This window comes from Narcine bancroftii, chromosome 5, assembly GCF_036971445.1.
Source record: "Narcine bancroftii isolate sNarBan1 chromosome 5, sNarBan1.hap1, whole genome shotgun sequence".
In the NCBI taxonomy this organism is placed as follows: domain Eukaryota; kingdom Metazoa; phylum Chordata; class Chondrichthyes; order Torpediniformes; family Narcinidae; genus Narcine; species Narcine bancroftii.
In genome coordinates, this window is record NC_091473.1 from 214,850,384 (window position 1) to 214,870,541 (window position 20,158).

Genomic DNA, 20,158 nt, shown 5'->3' on the forward strand with positions numbered 1-20,158 from the left:
CCAGTTTTATCCATATTTGAATCCAAATTAAGGTTGAAATCCCCTCCTATTAATATGTTCCCTTGCGTGTCTGCTATCTTCAAAAAAATATCTTGCATAAACTTTTGATCTTCTTCGTTAGGTGAATATACATTGAGTAAATTCCAAAACTCTGAATATATCTGACATTTTATCATTACATATCTCCCTGCTGGATCTATTATTTCCTCTTCTATTTTAATTGGTACATTTTTACTGATTAATAAAGCTACTCCTCTAGCTTTTGAATTATATGACGCTGCTGTTACATGTCCTACCCAATCTCTCTTTAATTTCTTATGCTCCATTTCAGTTAAATGTGTTTCTTGCACGAATGCTATATCAATTTTTTCTTTTTTCAGTAAATTTAGCAGTTTCTTCCTTTTGATTTGGTTATGTATTCCGTTAATATTTAAAGTCATATAGTTCAAAGTAGCCATTTCATACTTTGTTTATCTTCCCTTTCCGTTTCCTCATCATCACCTTTCCTTCTTATCCATTTCTGCTTTCTTGTTTTGAACACTTTATAAGACAACATTTCTAAAACATCAAACATTTCCCTTATTCTCCTATCTAAAACTTCTTTAACCCCATTCTCCCCTTCCCCTCCTGAGTTGCCCTTTATCCCTTGTCGAGCAACCACATCTCCCCACTCAATTTGGATTTGCGAATTCACTCGCAAGCGTCAACTGATTTTGCAGTGACCGTAACTCCTCCCCACCCAGCCCCCCCCGGAAAAGATTTCAATTTTCATATATAACAAAGGTCACTCTTTGAATTCCCTCCTTACTTCCTCTGTTCCCTCTCATTCCCTTATTAATTCTTATCTATACTATATATTTTCCTCTAAATACGGATACACTCATGTACACACATATATACATACACATCTATATATATATATATATATATGTACCCATATACATATACATATAGTTCGTGGTCATTTTTACTCTCATTACATGTCTTCATCTCTGTACTTGTTTTGTAGTTGTTCTGCAAATTTTCGTGCTTCCTCCGGATCCGAGAATAGTCTGTTTTGTTGCCCTGGAATAACTATTTTAAGTACCGCTGGGTACTTTAACATAAATTTATATCCTTTTTTCCATAGGATCGTTTTTGCTGTATTGAACTCCTTCCTCTTCTTCAGGAGTTCAAAACTTATGTCTGGATAGAAAAAAAATTTTTGACCTTTGTATTCCATTGGCTTTTTGTCTTCTCTTATTTTCTTCATTGCTTTCTCCAATATATTTTCTCTTGTTGTATATCTTAAGAATTTTACTGCGGTTGTGGTTTCGGGGCTAGTGTTCTATGTGCCTTCTCTATTTCCATTTCTTCCTGTAATTCTGGTCTTCCTAGGACCCTGGGATCCAATCTTTTATAAATTCTCTCATATTTTTGCCTTCTTCATCTTCCTTAAGGCCCACTATCTTTATATTATTTCTTCTATTATAGTTTTCCATTATATCCATCTTCTGAACTAACAGCTCATGTGCCTCTTTAACTTTTTTATTAGATTCTTCTAATTTCTCTTTTAAGTCCTCTACTTCCATTTCTACAATTATTTCTCGTTCTTCCACATTATCCACTCTTTTTCCTATCTCTGATATGACCATCTCTATTTTATTCATTTTTTCTCCTGCACTCTTAATTCTTCTTTTTATTTCATTAAATTCTTGTAATTGCCATTCTTTTACTGATTCCATATATTCTTTAAAAAAATATATATCCATTGTCCTGCCTTTCCCTTCTTCTTCCATTTCTCTATGTTCTTCTTCCTCTGGGTTGGCCATCTGTTGTTTCCTTGTTTTCTTTTTGCTCTCTTCTTTCTTGTTCTCATTGTTTTCTGTGTTCTCTTCCTGTTGCTGTATTGCGGCTGTCACTCTCAGCTGTGGAGATCGACTCCTCAGCTGTTCCCCCCTCCTGTCAGTGTGTTTTTTTTCATGCACATGCGCGACCACTCGGCTCCATGAGCCATTTTTGTAGTCCCGAGCTCGGGACTTCCACCGACCTTAGGGAGCGGGCTTTTCTCTCCGCGGCAGGCCTCCTCGGACAGGTAAGGCCTTCACCTTCTTCCTCCGACGTTCTTTCTTCTTCTCTTCTTCCCGTTGCTTTCGACTTTTCTCTCTTCACTGCCATTTTCTTCTCACCTTTACTTTTACTTTGTTTTAACTTTTATTCTTGTACCTTTGTGTTTTGTGTGTTTTTTTTCAACTTTTCTGGAGAGGGCTGGAATTCCCTGACCGGCCACTACTCCATCACGTGACTCCTGTCAGTCCCACTCTCATGCCACTTCAAATTCCCTTTACTTCACTGAAGTACTGATACATCTGACTTGAATTTCTCAAAGTGAACTCAATCATTTTGTGATCACTTCCCCCTAATGGTTCCTTCACTCTAAGCTCTCTCATCACCTCTGGTGCATATACAACACCCAATCTAGAACAGCTGATCTTGGAAATAGTGGGCTCCCTTCACATCCCTCACTATCACACTGACATTCCTGAAACTAATACTGACAACACTTCTCACTGTAATATTGACATCCCTCTCCATTACACTGACACCCCTTCATTATGATAGTGACCCACCACTCACTGTAACGCCGACACTCCCTCACCCCTCACAGTTTATGGCTCCATCTCACCCACCTGTATACTGGGCAGCCAGTGTGAAGATGGCTCCCTCCTCTGATGGACGGCGATGATAGACCATCTCCCCTCCCAACACCAGGTTTTGCGTCACGCTCTGCAGGAAGTGGGCTACCAGGATGACTCAATGGGGGAAAAAAATTGACAGTGAGGCCTGAGGTAGCATTGCACCCCTCCCCCTCCATCTAGGTGCAGAGGTGAGGAGTGGGGAGGGAGCTCCCCTCTGAGGGGCGGTGACGGAGTTCCAACTGAGGGAGAGGTGAAGGAGCTCCCCTTTGACAGAGGTGTGGTGATGGAACTCCCAGTGAGGAAGCTTCCCCTGTAGGAGGTGAAGTAAGGGAACTTTCCCTGTGAGTCATTGAGGGAGCTCCCCTCTAAGCAAGAGGTTATGAGGGAGCTCACCTGGGGGGGGGGGGGCAATCAGCGAGCTCCTTGCTGTGGGAGCGGAAGTGAGGGACCTTCCCTTGTGATGGGGTTGGGGTGAGGGAGCTCCCCTGAGGGGTTGACAGAGATTTTACTGAGGGAGGGGTGGTGGGAGAGCTCTCCCTTGAGGGAGGGGCAATGAGGAAGCATGTGCTGTGAGAGGGGCAGTGACTGAGCTCTCCCTGATGAGTGATGAGAGAGCTCCCCACTAAACAAGGGGAAGTGAGGGAGCACACCCCTGAAGGGGTGCTGTGAAAGCAATTCTCTGTGGGAGGGGAAGTGAGGGAGCTTCCCTGAGGGAGGGGCAGTGGGAGAGCTTCAACCAGGCCGCACTCACCAGATTGGTTGAGGATGTCAGGGTTACCAAGGGTGACAGTGGTGGTGAAGGAATCTCCGTGGTACTGGGTGTCGAACTGCCAGGTCTGGAACCGCTCCTGCTGGGTCTGTAGTCGGGACAGGTGTGTCAAGTCTTTGACCACTCAGCCCACTCCACCCTTGCTTTACACTCCACTCTCTCCTCATGACAATGTCATCACTTTCCGACCATGCAGCCTATTCCATCTGTGCAAGCCCCTCGACCCTTAGGTCAGGTTTTCCACTCCCTGACCACTCAGCCCATGCTAGCCTCTCCAGACACACCCCACAGGACAAGGTTTGTCAATCCTCCACCACATCTGTATCCTCCCCCTTCCCCCACACTGTCCCCCTCCCTCCCCATGGCTTTCCCTGCTCCCAGTCTCCTTCCCCCAACACTGCCCCATTCTCCCCACAATGTTCCTCCCCCTCACCCCCACAGTCATTAATTCTCCTGCACTGTCCCTTTCCCTTTCTTCCATCCCTTGACCTATCCCCATCCAAAACCATTCCTCCCTGATCCCGTTCCAGACCTCTCTGACACCTGACCCCATGCTCCATCTCTGACCCTGCCCCCTCGCCATCCCCATTCTTGACCTATCCCTCTTTTCCCTGACACCTACCCTACCCTCTGACCCATCCTCCATCTCAAGCCACTCCATCATCCCCCTGATGCCTCCCCCATTCTTAAGCTCTGGTCTGACTCTTGAGCCTTCCCCCATCCCTGACCCCTCCTCAAAACTGACTCCTCTCCCTCCCCATCATCATGACCACTCATCTCGACTCTTCCCCCAGCCCTAAACCTTCTACTGGCCTTGTCCCCCCATCCCTAATCTCATCCCTGTCTCTTCACCCCCATCCATCACCCCTCCCCAATCTCTGATCCCTCTCCAGTCCCTGATTTCTCTCCCTCTCCCTGAACCTTCCCCATCTCTGATCCGTCACCTGTCTGATCTCTTGCCCTGTCCCTGACCCCTTCTGTCCCCATGAACCCCTCACCCTGTTCCTGCCCCTTCCCTTTCCCTGACGCCTCGCTGACCCTGTCCCCTTTTCCGACTCCTCACCCATACAAGACCCCATCCCACCCCAGTCCCACTGTATGTTTTCATTCCTTCCCTGATCCTTTCCTTCTAACTGCCCCTCTCTGACCCTGACCCCTCCCCATCCCTGCTGCTCTCCATCCCTGATCTTCATCCTTGACACCTTTCTTGTGCCTCACCTCCACACACACCCAACCCCCCCACTGTCCCTGTACCTTCCCACTCCCTGATCCCTCCCCTGTACATAACCCTCCCCATATGTGCCTCTCCTCCGGCCCAGTCCCTCCCCATCCCTGGTCCGTCCTTGCCTGAACTCATCACAGCTCTCCCCATCTCTGTCCCCTCCCTGGGCCCAAACCTTCCCTGACCCTTTCCCCCAATCCAAATCCCATCCATGACCCTTCACCTTATCCATGACCTCTCCCCATCCCTGACCCCTCCCCATCCCTGATCCCTCGCCCTGTGCCTGACCTTTTCCATTCACCCTGAATCCATCCCCATCCCTTCCCTGAAACAACCCTTCTCCTGTCCCTAACCTCATGCCTGACCCCTCAGCATGTTCATGAATCCATATCCTAACTCCCTCATCCCTGAACCCTTCCCCATAACTGCCCCTCTTTTATCATAGACCATCCTCTGTCCCTGGGCCACCCTATCCCTGCCCCAGTCCTTTTACCCTCCCCAGTCCCTTACCCCTTCTCTGAACCCTGCATGACCCCGTTCCCTCCTCTGTCCATTACCCCTTTCTGTCCTGAACCTTCACTTTCCATGATCCCTCCCCCATCCCTGAACACCCCTTGTTCCTTCCCCCTCCTCTGTCCTTGACACCACCCGGTGCATGACCCCTCTCTGTCCATGACACCACTCATGTGCTTGATGCTGCCGCAGAACCACAGTCCCTGACCCCTCCCCATTACTTTCCCCTCCCTGAACCTTACCCTGAACCTGGCATTTCCCCTATGACCGACACCTCACCCATCTCAGAGCTTCACCGCAACCCCAACACTGACCCAATATCTGAGTCCTCCACGTCCCAGACCTCCTCATTCCTGACTCTTCAACAGTCCCTCTGATCTCTCCCAATCTCTTGGCCTTCCCACATCCCCCGACCCCTCCCCGGCCCCTGACTACATTCCCTTTACTGGTCTTTCCCATATCCCCCAGCACGCTGCTTACCCGTCCTTGACCCCTACCCATCCCTGACTCCTCCTACTATTCCCTCCCCATCCCTGAACCCTCTTCAAACCTGACCCCCTCCCCCTCCCTGTCCTGGCCCCTCTCCTTTCCCTATTCCCTCCCTGTTATCCCTGAACTCTTCCCCCACTACTAACCTCACCTCATTGCTGACCCCTTGCCCTGTGACTGTCCCCTCAGTCTTCTGACACCTCCCCATTCATGTCCCCTCCCTTTCCCTGACCCCTCATGTGTACTAGACCCAATCCCCGACCCCTCCCCATCTGTCCCTTCCCTCCTCTGACCATTCCCCATTTCTGAACCCTCCCCGTCCCTGCCCCTTTGCTGACCCTGATCCTTCCATGTCTCTGTTCCCTCCCTCTTCCCTAAACCCTCCCAATCCTTGCCCCTCCCTGCACATTCCCCCTCCTTCATCCTGGTCCCTCCTCTGTCCTTGGTCCTCCCTGTCGCTTACCCTTTCCGTTTCCTCTCCTCAAATCCCTGACCCTTTCCCGTCCGATCCTTCCCCAAGTCCCAGAGACCTCCCTATTCCTGTCCCATCTCCCATCCCTGCACCTCCCCTGTCCCCGACCCATGCCCCAACCCTGTCCACAATCCATGTCCCAACCCCTTCCCTTGACAGGCATCACCTGGAAGGCAGCGCGGGCTCGGATTCGGTTGCTGAGCATCACCACACACTGTGCATTCAGACTGCCTGATCCATCTATTTCACCCATTAGCTGAGGGAAAGTCTATAGCGGGAGCACAGAGACTGCCTTCAGTCTGAGACCATCCCTCCGTCCCCACTCCCCACCAACCCCTCCCCTCCCTCCGTATTCCCCACCGACCCCTCCATCTGTACTCCCCACCAACCCCTCCCCTCGTCCACACTTCCCACCGGGTCCACCCCTCCTTTTCTCTGTCTGCACTCTCCACCGACCCCTCCCCTCCTTCCGTCCGCACTCCCACTGACCCCTCCTGTCCCTCTTTCCAAATTCCTCACCAACCCCTCCCCTCCCCCTTCCACACTTCCCACTGTCCATTTCTCCTTTCCTCGGTCCGCACTCCCCGATCCCATCCCTCCCTCCTTCTACACTCTCTACTGACCTCCCCCCTCCCTCCTTCTATCCACACTGCCCACCAGCCCCTTCCCTCCCTCCCTCCACACTCCCCACCAATTCCTCCCCTTCTTTCCTCTGTCCGCACTTCTCACCAACCCCTTCCTCCGTCCACTTCCCACTGACCCCTCCCCCCCTCAGTCCACACTCCCCACCAACACCTCCTTCCGTCAACATCCACCTCTCCTTTCCTCTGTCCGCACACCCCACCAACACCTCCCCTCCCTCCGTCCACTTCCCACCGGCTCCCTCCGTTCACACTTCCCACCGTGTCCACCCCTCCTTAGCTCTTCCGCACACCCCACCGATCCCTACTCACCTTCCCTCAGACCGCACTCCCCACTGACCCCTCCCCTCCTTCCCTGTCCGCACTCCCCACCGACTCCTTCCCTCCCTCCATCCACACTCCCTATCAACCTCTCCCCTCCCTCCAGCCACACCTCACCAACCCCTCCCCTCCTTCTGTCCGCATTCCTCACCAATCCCTCCCTTCTTTCCGCCGCATTTCCCACCAACCCCTCCCCTCCTTCTCTCAGTCTGCACTCCCTACCAACCCCTCCCATCCCTCCTTCTGCGCTCCCTACTGACTCCTTCCCTCCCTCCGTCCATTTGCACTCCCCACCGACCCCTCTCCTCCCTTCATACGCTCTCCCCACTGACCCGTCCCTCCCTCCATCCAGGTTCCTCACCAATTCCTCCCCTCTCTCCCTCTATCTGCACTCCTCATCGACCCTGACCTCTCCCTCCGTCCAGGCTCTCTACCGACCCCTACCCTCCCTGCATCTGTATTCCCCATCGGCCCCTCCCCTCTCTCTGTCCACATTCTGCACTGATCTTCTCCCTCCCTCCCTCCATCCATGCTCCCTACTACCCTTCTCTTCTCTCTCCGTCCACACTCCCCACTGAGCCCTCCTCTCCTTCCCTCTATCCGCACTCCTGACACTCCTTTTCTTCCTATTTTTCACTCTTCACCAACTCCTTTCCCTTCATCCACACTCCCAATCCCTCCCCTCCCTCCCTCCGTCCTCATTCCCAACTGACCCACTAACCTTCCTCCCTCCATCAGCACTCAGACTCCTCCCCTCCTCTCGCCATCCACACTCCCAACCAATTCCTCCTCTCCATTCCACCTTCGTCACTCCCAACCAAATCCCCTCTTCCCTTTCTTCCACACTCCCAATGATCCATCCCATTCCCACCATTCATATGATGCAGCCTGTGTATGTGACATAGTCTGTGTGATGCGGTTTATGTTACACCGCCTGTGTGATATGGTCTCTGTGACACAGTCTGTGTCTGACGCAGTCAGTTGGTCACCACACACTGCTTTCAGACTGCCTGAGACAGCTACTTCTCCCAACAGCTGAGGGAAGGTCTGTGATGGGAGCAGAAAGACCGCCTTAAGCCTCGCTCCCCACTGATCTCTCCTTCCCACCCTCCACTCACCCCACCAAGCCATCCACTCCCCACTAACACTTCCCCTCCTCTCCCTCCCTCCGACTGAACAGTCTACAGACCCCTCCCTTCCTCCCTTTGACTGAACTTCCCACCAATACCTCCCCTCCCTCCGTCTGCACTCCACAATGACCCCTCCCTCCATGCGCACTCATCAACCCTCCCCTCCCTGCATCTGCACTCCTTACCAACCCTTCCCCTCCTTCCCTCCATCCGCACTCCCCACTGACCTCTCCCTTCCCTACTTCCATCTGCACTTCCCTCTGTCCATCGCCTCCCTTCAACCGGGCTCCCAACCGCCCTGTCCCCTCCCTCCATCCGTGATCCCCAGACCCCCCTCCCTCTGAAAATGCTCCCCATTGATTCCTCCCCTCCCCTGTCTGCATTGATCTCTCCCATTGCTTCCTGTCCACGCTCCCCACCTACCCCTCTCCTCTCTCAATCCACACTCCCCACTGAGCCTGCATCTCCCTCCGTCTGTACCTGACCCCTTTTCTCCCTCTGACTGCACTCCCCAATGACCCCTCCTCTCCATTCATCCACACTCCCAACTGATCGCACCCCTCCCCCTCCATCTGCATTCCCAACTGATCCCTCCCCTTTCTTACTCTGTCATCATTCCTAACCGACCTCTTCCATCCTTTCCCTTCCTCTGTCCACACTCCCAACCAACCCCTCCCTTCACTCCGCACTCCCAATAATCTATCTTATTCCTACCCTTTGTGTAACATAGTCTGTGTGTGTGACATAGTCTGTGCGATGCAGTCTGTGTGATGTGGTTTATGTAACCTGGCCTGCCTGGCATGGTCTTTGTGACAGTCTGTGTGACATGGACTGTGTTTGTAACATGAGCTGTGTGACAGTTTACATATGTGATGTTGTCTGTGAGATGCAGTCTGTGTATTACGCGGTCTGCATGATGTGGAAAGCATTCTGTGTGACACGGGCTGTGTGTGTGTGACGCAGTCTGTGCAATGTGGTTGTGTGTGTGAGATGATGACTCTTCTGAGCAACAGCTGTGAGATGCTGTCTGTATGACACAGTCTGTGACCCAGTCTCTGTGACGTCGTCTTTGTGACACAGTCCATCTGTGTGTATGACATAGTTCATGTGACAGTCTCCATGACATGGGTCTGGGAAAGGGTGAGGATTACATGGGCAGGGAAAGGGAGAGAGGAAGGTGAGAGGGAAGTGGAAGGCAGGCGAGAGGGATGGTGAAGGGAAGAGAGAGATGGAGAAAGTGAACAGGATTAAAAGAGTGTAAAAGTGTGACAGAAGCAATGGGAGAGGGAAGGAGAAAAGGACAGGTGGGGAGTAGATTCTCTCCTGGTGACATGAGGAACAATCGGACACAAAGAGGTGGACGGCATATCTACGCTGGCCACAAGAAGCACTCACCTCACCAGAGTCAGCTTCCTGGTCCCCTGAGTACATCGCCTTGAAAGAGTACTGAGGTAACATTGAGCTCAGGTGGATGATGTGAGCAGCCTGTAAGGAAGAGAGATCAAGGCAACATTTCCAAGCAGGGAGGCTTCATAACTCCTATCCCCGGAGTGTGTGATGGGATGGTGTAAGAGGGAGCTTCATCCTGTGTCTGACTTTTTTAAAAATTATTTTACAAATCCAAATGTTATCATTAATACAATTCAGACTATGCACACAAAACATGTTTCAAATTAAACATGATTATCTCTGTCAATTATACCGTCAATCCTTTGGTGGGGGGGGGGGCACCATTCCTGGAAATTCTCCAAGGTGCCTGTGAGCACTGAGTGCTCCTTCTACAGAGATACATGGGTGTACAGGTAATCTCGGAAGAGGAGCAGGCAGTCAGCCCGGGCTTACCACTCGACTGCCTGCTGCGTGGACCCATGATTGGCCCTCTTGGCCAAGCCAGTACCAGATCAATGAGGATATCTCTTGTCCAATCCTCCTCCTCCATTCTGGGTGCCCAAAGATCAGGTGTGTGGCCCTGAAATGCAATCAGAACTTGAGAAGCTACCCCTTCTAATATGCGAGCAGAGGCTGCACCCTTGCACACTCCATATAGAAGTGAATTACAGTCTCATCCACGCTGCAGAAATGTTTATGTGAATCAATTCAAAAACTGATTACAAATGACACACCCTCCACCCCCCAAGTCCCGGATGAAAAGGGGGAGATCCTCCAGTATAGAGAGACCTCCTTTGGGGACCTTCCTCGCTGTCAGGGAGTAAGACAGCTGCTATGATGTGAGTGGACAGTCGACAAGGATGAGGAAGTGGAAAGTGTGCAGGAGCAGTTGGTATATAATCCCATGTTTCAGAGTGAAACAAAGTGCATCTCCACAAGATGATTCACGGGGTGTGCGATGTGTTCCCAAGAGAGAAGTCAGAGCCTGGGACTGATGAGTAATTCTGGCCTCGTGAGGGTACCCAGATGGTGCAGGCCTGACATGGGACATCCTTGTCACACTCCTCTCCCTAAGTTAATGAAAGGGAACCATCAAGGCACTCTGTGACCGTGCACAACAGTCAAACCCTGGCCTCAAAAAGCTCGCAGAGTATCCAACATATATTCATATCCACACTGTTGAAAACCTCCTGGTCAAGGGAGGTGATCAATAGACCAGCCTCTGGGTCAGGTGGACCAGGTCCCAGACCAGATGGAAGTTGTCCTGAATGGACCAGCCCAGGACCATGTGGATCAGGGTGGATCATGAGGATCAGGTCAGAACTAAGACGATTGACCATTGCCCAGAAAAAAGACCTTGTAGTCTGTGTAGAGAAAGAAGGCAGGGTACTAGTTCTTTGATAGAGACCACCCTTCTTTGACACCATGACTCTAACAGCCCCGAGAGGGGCATCTCCCCGAGACCTGTAATCGCTCCCCAAGATGTCCTAAAACTCTGTGTGGAACACCACCGTAAGCCCATCCAGTCCCAGAGATTTGCCCCACTGGGGCTGGTTAAGGGCACCAGTCAGTTCCTCCAAAGTCAGCGTAGCATCCCCTGGGTCAACCTGTGTTAGGCCCTCCCACGTGTCACTGAGCAAGAGCAGGGTTTCATAAAAGGACCAAACCAAGCCTCTGACCTTCTCGGGGTCCAGGAGAGATGAACTGTCATCAGCGAACAGCTTCACGAGCTGCTAACGGAAAACTTGTCACTTCTTCAGGGAGAAGAAGATGGGCAATGCACAGTTCAAATCATGTAGTATTTGGACACGAGACCTATTGAGCTCGAGGCCTGTAAATGCCTCCTTCTTCTCTTGGATCGACGATCACAAGAGCTGTTCATCAAGTCAACTTTGGCGATATTCCAGGTCAAGTAACTCTCCCTCAATCTCATAATTCCATCACTTAGTTGAAACTCTGGACTACCTCCGACAGAAGTATCTGATGCATGCCTCACCCATTTCCCACCCGAGCCTCAAGGAGTGAAAACTCTTCTAATGCTATAGAGGGAGTTTCACTCTGTGACTGACCTTGGGAGTATGTGATGGGACAGTGGAGAGAAAGCTTCACAGTGATTGACACTGAGAGTGTGTATTGGGATAGTGTAGAGGGGACCATTCTGTCTAACCCCACGTGCATGATGGGACAGTGTAGAGGGAGCTTCACTGTGACTAACCCTGGGAGTGTGTGAGGGCAAAGCTTCACTGTGCCTGACCCCACAAGGTGTGATGGGACAATGTAGAGGGGCTTCATCGTGACTAACCTGGGAGTGTGTGATGCAATTGTGTAGAGGGTGCTTCACTGTGTCTGAACCCAGGAGGGCATGATGGGACAGAGTAGAGGGGGCTTCACGCTGTGTCTGATCCTGGGAGTGTGCGATGGGATAGTGCAGAGGGAACTTCACTCTGTGTGTGACCTGTGCCCTGGGTCAGAGGTTGGGTAGAGCTGATTCCTTTATCGCACTGACCTGGAAGTGGCTGCTGAGATGTTTGTTAATGATGAGCTTCACACCTTCCAGTTGTTGAGGGAAAACTTCTGCAGAGACACAGAGGATTATTGATGGTTGATTCCCTGCCTCCTCCTTCTGCCTCTCTAAATGCCATTTATCTTTTCCCCACCTGTTTAGCCTGAGTGATATTCTCCATGTCACACAGACAAGTATGTAGTAACTACAGTCGCTATCAGTCAGATGAGAAGCGGCTATGTTCGAGCTGTCAATCAGATGAGGGGCAGGTATGATCAAGCTGTCAATCAGATGAGGGGCAGGTATGATCAAGCTGTCAATCAGATGAGGGGCAGGTATGATCAAGCTGTCAATCAGATGAGGGGCAGGTATGATCAAGCTGTCAATTCATTTTTAGTCAGTGGGATGAGGGGAAACAGATGGCTCCTCGGCAATAAGATCAAGGAAGATGCCAAAGCATTGTGCATCCGTGTAGGGAAAAGGTTGACAGCTCACAAAGGTTGGTGAACTCCTAACCAAAGGAGGGAGCCAGAGGAAGTGCAGAGGTCCTCAATGTGCACTTGGCATTGGCATTGACCAAGGAGAAGACCATGGATCATGGTGAAATCAGGAAGGGGCGATGATGAATTGTGAGACCAGAGAGGGATGATGCAAATTGAGTCGGTGGTGACAAAGGCAAATCCAATGCTGGCATTCATTTCAAGAGGAATAGAATATAAAAGTAGGGATGTGATGTTGAGGCTTTACAGGGCACTGGTGAGACCCCACTTGGACTATTATGAGCAGTTTGGGGTGCCTCATTTAAGAAAGGATGTGTTGACTTGAGAGAATATTCAGAAATGTGATTCCGGGAATGAAAAGGTTATCATATCAGGAAAGTTTGTCGCCTCCTAGCCTGTACTCTTTGGAATTTAGGAGAATGAAGGGAGATCTAAATTTAATTTTTTATTAATTTCTTAAAAATTAGACATACAGTATGGTAACAGGCCCTTTCGCCCCACGAGCCCGTGCCACCCAATTACACCCAATTAACCTATAACCCCTGGTACACTTCAAACGGTGGGAAAAACCCACGCAGACATGGGGAGAATGTACAAAATCATTACAGATAGTGTTTCTGCTACTGTAACATCGTTGCACTAACCACCTCGCTAACCATGCCACTCACTGAAACATTTTGAATGTTGAAAGGCATAGACAGAGTCCCTGGTGGGAGAGTCTCAGACAAGATGGCACAACTTCAGGATTGAAGGCGGCCATTTAGAAAAGAGATGCAAAGAAATTTCTTTCACTAAAGGGTAGTGATTCTGTGGAATTTGTTGTCACAGGCAGTTGTAGAGGCCAGGGCATTGGGGGTATTTAAAACAGAGATTCATAGGTTCTTGATCAGTGAAGGCATCAAATGTTATGGGGAGAAAGCCGGGCAGTGGGATGAGTGGAAAAATGGATCAACTCATGATTGAATGGCGGGACAAACTCGATGGGGTGAGTAGCCTATTTCTGTTTTTAGGAGTTATGGTTATGGTCTTATAGTTGTTGATGAATGGTGAGATCAGGGTGGGGTGATTATGGTGGTGGTATCAGGGAAGGGTAATGATGGTGGTGAGATCAAGGAGAGGTATTGATGTTGGTGGTATCAGAGAGGGGTGATTCTGGTGTTGAGATCAGGGATGGTTGATGATGGTGGTGAGATCAGGGAGGGGATGGTGGACAGTGAGATTAGAGATGGTTGATGATGGTGGTGAGATCAGGGATGGTGATGATGGTGGTGAGATCAGGGAGGGGATGGTGGACAGTGAGATTAGGGATGGTTGATGATGGTGGTGAGATCAGGGAGGGGATGGTGGACAGTGAGATTAGGGATGGTTGATGATGGTGGTGAGATCAGGGATGGTTGATGATGGTGGTGAGATCAGGGATGGTTGATGATGGTGGTGAGATCAGGGATGGTTGATGATGGTGGTGAGATCAGGGATGGTTGATGATGGTGGTGAGATCAGGGAGGGGATGGTGGACAGTGAGATTAGGGATGGTTGATGATGGTGGTGAGATCAGGGAGGGGATGGTGGACAGTGAGATTAGGGATGGTTGATGATGGTGGTGAGATCAGGGATGGTTGATGATGGTGGTGAGATTGATGGTGGACAGTGAGATTAGGGATGGTTGATGATAATGGTGTGCTGTAACCAACAGATTCGCCCATCCAACAGGGCAGAAATATTGATGCATCTATCAAACAAATTGGGCCTGTGAAACGTAGTGGCAAAATATTAATAGGGAGACATGACTGAGGTATGGGGAAGACAGTGATAGTACAAGGGGAGACAGTGGAGTACAGGGGGGGTGGTGAGGTACAGGAGAGACAGGGCGTATGGGGTGACGTTGAGAGTACAGGGGGAGACAGTAAGAGTTCAGTGAGAGGTGGGACCGGTACAAGCTGAATGTACTGGTTTGGAGATGATCCAGGGGAGATTTGCAAGAATTATCCCAGGGATGAGGATTAATGCATGAGGAGCAATTAATGTCTCTGGGCCTGTGCTCATTTGAGTTTCGAAGGATGAGTGAGGATCTCATTGAAACCTCTTGAACAATGAAAGTGCGGGATGGCTTGAACATGAAGCTGTTTCTAGTGGTGGGAGAGCCTAGGACAAGAGGGCAGGGGGATGGGGACCAATGCAGTTAGGCAGAGGCCACTAAAATTGACACAGAGACAGAAGTTTAAAAAGTGAAAAGTGAATGTGAAAGGCAGAAAAATCAAAGGGCACATTGCATCCAGACTGGAAAAAGTAAATGAGTGAGAGGCCCTCAATCTGAATGCCCGCAGTATTCGAAACAAGATCAGGGATTTAGTAGCCATTACAGATGTGGTTCCAGGGTGGTGATGATCAAAAATTTCCAGGGGCATCAGGTCATCCCAAGAGTAGGCAGGAAGGTCAGGGAGGTTGGTAGTGGTCTTAATTAAGGGTGAAAAGTAAATCACAAAATTCTGTAGACAATTAAGAGTGAGATCAGGGCAACAGTGAGAGACGATGCAAAATCTGAGGAATAGAATGTTGAATCCATCTGGTAGAGATTGGGCAAAATAATCACTGGTGGGAATTGTCTGCAGGCCACAGAGTAATAACATTGCAGTGACACAGGCAATAAACCAAGAAATATCTGGTACATGTAAAAATGGAATGGAAGTTGTCACGGGGATTTTAACCTGCAGGTTCAATCCAATTGGTCGAGGCAGTTTTGAGGAGGGGGTCAGAGAATGCTGTTTTCATTCTGGTACTGTGCAACAAGACAAATGAAATTTATGATCTCGTAATTAGGGATCCTCTATGAAAGAGTTATCACAGTATGATTAAATTTCTCCAACAAATTGAGGGTGAGAAAGATCCAAAACAAGCCTGTTATCCTTACTCAGGGGAGACTTCAATGGAATGAGGGTGACAGAAAAACACACCCAAAGCATTTGCGAGGAGAAGTGGGAGGTCAACTGTTTCAGGTTGGGGTCCTTTATCGGGAAAAGGGGGAAGGGGGTAGTGTTACGTATTTATAGGAGGAGAGAAACTGGGAGAGTGCCCTAGAGAGGACTAGACAGGATCTGTGAGAGGTGGAGTGAGGGTGAGATTTGGAAAGATCAAAGTTCATGTTTTTGGGGTTTCAGGCTCTCCAAGAGGCATATGATGTATTATTCTTCAAGTCTATGTTGAATTGGTTCGTGTAGACTGGGACAATTGAGGAACAGTGGAAGACTTTCAGAGATTTTTCAGAGCACTCAACAAAAGTATATTCCTGATGAAAGCAGAGAGTGAAGGTGGGGAGAGCCAACCTTGGATAACGGAGGAATTAAAAGAAGACATCAAACTAAAATCTTATGTGTACAAAGGAAATTAAAAGTTCCTGTGCAGGTCCATGGGACTTGTCGGAATAACAGTTTGGTACAGACTAGACGACCTGAAGGGCCTGTTTTTCTGATGTAGTGTTCTGTACCTCTATGGGTCACTGAATATTGGCAAATTGGATTATTTGGAAAATTTTTTAAAAATAGCAAAAAAATCACACCATGAAATCAATAAAGGAAAAACATTAAGAAAGTAGATTAGCACAAAATATAAAAGCAGAGAATAAGTTTTTATAAATATAAAAAGCAGAAAAGAGTTGCTAAAGTGAGCGTAGGTCCCTTGGAGGTTGAAAAGGGGAATTAATATTGAGTAATGTGGAAATGGCTGAGGCTTTAAACAATTATTTTGTGTTTGTCTTCATGCTGGAAGACATGCCTAATGTGTCAAAGGGAGTTGCAATGAATGGATGTGATGAGAGGTGCGAATCTTGATACAATTACTATCAGAAGAGAGAGAGCGCTGAGCAAACTCGTGGGTTTAAAGGTTGATACGTCCCCTGGTCCAAATGGAATGCACCCCTGAAAGAAATGGTGGAAGTTATAGTGGAGGTGTTGGTGACAATTTACCAAAATTCTCTGGACTCCATGCAGGTTCCGGCAGATTGGCTGACAGCAAACGTCACACCACTGTTTAAAAAGGGATTCAGACAAAAGGCAGGTCATTATTGGCCAGTTAGCTTTGTCTAGTCGGGAAAATGTTTGAACTCTCATTAAGGAAAAAATTGCAAGACATTTGGATGGAAAGTGTTCCATCAGGCAGGCAGCATAGTTTCAGGAAGAATTTGACAAGTTTACTGGTGTTCTTTGAGGATATCACAGGATAAGTGGATAGAGAGTAACTTAGAGTGTTCTTGGATTTCCAGAAGGTGATGAACAAGGTCCTACATGAAAGATTTATCTTTAAGATAAGGGTGAATGGAGTTGGGGGTAAAGTATTAGCATGGATAGAGGATTGGTTAACCAATAGAAAGCAGAGAGTTGGGATAAATGGGTGTTTCTCTGGTTGGCAATCAGTGGTGAGTACAGTGCCACAGGGCTTAGTACTGGGCCCACAACAGTTCCCCATATATGTTAATGATTGGGAGGAGAGGCTAAATGTAGCATATCTAAGTTTGGAGATGACACTAAACTGAGTGGAAAATCGAAATGAGCAGAGGATGGATGCAAAGTGTCTGTTGAGAGATATAGACAGTTAAGTGAGTGGGCAAGGGTCTGGCAGATGGAGTGCAATGTTAATAAACGTGAGGTCATTCACTTTGGAAGAAAAAGGAGAAGATCAGATTATTACTTCAGTGGTGAAAGATTCCAGCATGCTGTTGTGCACAGGAACATGGGAGTGCTTGCGCATGAATCATTAAAAGATTGGTTTGCAGGTGCAACAGGTTCATCAAGAAGGCAAGTGGGATGTTGTCCGTTGCCAGAGAGATTTAATTTAAGAATAGGGAGGTTCTGCTGTAACTAGTGTGAGGCTACATCAGAAATTCTGGTCTCCATACTTGAGAAAAGATGTCCTGGCATTGGAGGTGAACAGAGGAGGTTCACCAGATTAATTCTGGAAATGAAAGGGTCAGCTGATGAAGAGAAATGAAGTTGCCTTATACTTTCAAGTGTAGAAGACTGAGGGGGTGGGGGGAATCCTATGGAGACTTACAAAATTATGAAAGGACTTGATAAGATAGAAGCAGGGTGATTGTTTCCACTGGCAGGTGAGACTAGAACTAAGGGACTCAGGGACAAGATTCAGGAGAGTGGATTTAAGACAGAGATGAGGAGAAACTGTTTCTCCCAGCGAGGAGTGAATCTGTGAAATTCTCTGACCTAAGAAGCAGTAGGGATGATGTTTGAAGAATAGGGTCATTAAGAGTTACGGGGAAGGGGCAGGTAAGGGGAGCCGAATCCATGGCCAGATCACCCATGATCTAATTGAATGGCAGAGCAAGCTTGATGGGCCAGATGGGTGACTCTTGTTCCTTTTTCAGATGCCGTTATGTCCTTTGGTAATAGGGAACTGATGGTGCTGGAGAAGAGTTAGCATTGTGATTGAAAGTCTGTATCCAGAGGTGTGGCACAGGAACCAGAGTCAGACCTGTGCCATCTGTTGCACTGGATTGCCAGCTGATGTCCTGTGGGAAGATTAACACAAGGTCGGACACGTGCAACCTAGACTTGAGCCACAGAGGGACCTCGGGCTACGTCAAGGGATCCCAAAAGATGGCAGCCCAAAATGCTACAAGATCACTGCACAACCTGGACAGACTAAGCTGGAGAACCATGTGCAGTTCTGATTGCCACACCATGGGAAGATGATGGTGTTGGAGAGAGAGTGGAGGCGATTCACCAGGATGTTTGTGGGATGGAACTTGTCAGTTCTGAGGAGAGACTGCAAAGGCTAGTTCAGAAGAAGTTGAGGGGGGATCTCAAAGATATTCTGTGAGGTTGTGGGGTTCTCTGGGGTGAGTAGGTTAATTGGGTATAATTGGACAGCACCAGTTTCAGCCGAAGGGCTTAATTCTGTATTGTATGGTTAAAATTTTTTAAATGAAAAATATTCAAAAATGTGATGCACACACAGGATGGATAGAAAGTTTTCTCTTTTAGGGATGAAGAGATGAACGTGAGAGCAGATAGCACAGGTTTATGATGAGGAGTGAGAGGTTTCGAGTCGATCTGCGGGAGAGGGGGTTGGAGTCTGGAACACTAGGACTCTCACGCTTCGAAAGTATCTGAATGAGCTCTTGAATCACCACAACAGGATGGTTACAGGCCAAATGCTAGGAAGTGGGACTGGTGTATATGGGATATGGTGGGTCAACAGGCCTGGTCCTGTCTGTATGTCTGGAAATGGGGTATCACAGATGGAACCAGTTTGGCATAGATGGGGTGTGTTTGTGGCTGATGGAACTCCTCAGTCAAATGTGGGCAGAAACAAATGAAATGTGCCATTACGCCATGAATGGGAACAATATGACATGTCAATTAGATTACAACAAAACAACAAGACCTGGCAATCAGTCAATGGACAGGAACAATTAGATAAATTTAAATAGGGTTTGAAACAATGGGACCTCTTATTCAGACTAAGGGTGGGGGACAACAGTACCTGTCAGTCAATGAATAGGACCTGTCAATCAGATTAGGGACAGGAAGAATGGGATCTGTCAGTCAGATTAGGAACAGGAAGAATGGGATCTGTCAGTCAGATTAGGAACAGAAACAATGGGGCATGTCAGTCAGGTTAGTGACAGCAACAGTGTGACCTGTCAATCAGATTAGGAACAGGAACAAAGCGACCTGTCAAAATCAGAGCAGGAATAGGAACAGAGGGACTTGTCAAACAGATTATAGACAGGAACAATGAGACCTGTCAATCAGAGTAGGAAGAGGAATGATGGGATGTCAATCATATTAGGAACAGATTAGGAACAGGAATGATGGTAATTGTCAATCAGATTAGGAACAGGAATAATGGGACATATGAGTCAGATTAGGAACAGAAACAATGGGGCATGTCAGTCAGGTTAGTGACAGGAACAATGGGACCTGTCAATCAGATTAGGAACAGGAACAATGGTAACTGTCAATCTGATCAGGAACAATGGGACCTATCAATCAGATTAGGAACAGATTAGAAACAGGAACAATGGTACCTGTCAATCAGATTAGGAACAGGAACAATGGGATTTGTGAATCAGATTAGGAACAGTAATAATGGTAACTGTCAATCAGATCAGGAACAATGGGACATGTCAATCAGATTAGGAACGGGAACAATGGGACTGTCAATCAGACAAGTGTGGGGCACCAGACCACCCAAATGGAATGAGGGGGAACCAAGTGAGGCTGGAAATCGATCGCAACAGATTGAGCCTCACTAGGTTCTCCCCTCCCTTCCCGAATAACTGCACCAAGCCCCTCCCCTTACAGATTGACAACACAGTGGCAGTTCCAACTCCTCCCCACAGGGCTCCCAAGCCCCACCCCTCCAGACTGTCACTCATATGTCCCTCCCTGAATAACAACAGTTCCGCCCAACGACATCACGGACTGCCTTCTTGACAAACATCACAGGACGTCATTGCACCCGCCCTTCAGTGTGACATCACCCGCCCTTCAGTGTGACATCACACGCCCTCTTAATG

At 48.7% G+C, this 20,158-nt stretch overlaps 1 protein-coding gene across 5 annotated transcripts in view; it reads right to left on the reverse strand.

Annotated features, from left to right (window-relative positions):
• Positions 1-20,158, reverse strand: part of LOC138764813 (mitochondrial import receptor subunit TOM40B-like) — a 154,589-nt gene that overhangs the window by 134,187 nt on the left and 244 nt on the right. For 2 of the 5 annotated variants that reach the window (XM_069941125.1, XM_069941126.1), the window contains exons 2-6: positions 12,131-12,198; positions 9,631-9,720; positions 6,310-6,411; positions 3,430-3,535; positions 2,670-2,792 (exon numbers count right to left, since the gene is read on the reverse strand). In XM_069941125.1, the coding sequence (XP_069797226.1) occupies positions 2,670-2,792; positions 3,430-3,535; positions 6,310-6,411; positions 9,631-9,720; positions 12,131-12,198 (489 nt within the window). The remainder of the gene's footprint in view (positions 1-2,669; positions 2,793-3,429; positions 3,536-6,309; positions 6,412-9,630; positions 9,721-12,130; positions 12,199-20,158) is intronic. The other 3 variants (XM_069941127.1, XM_069941128.1, XM_069941129.1) reach the window with 2 other exon arrangements.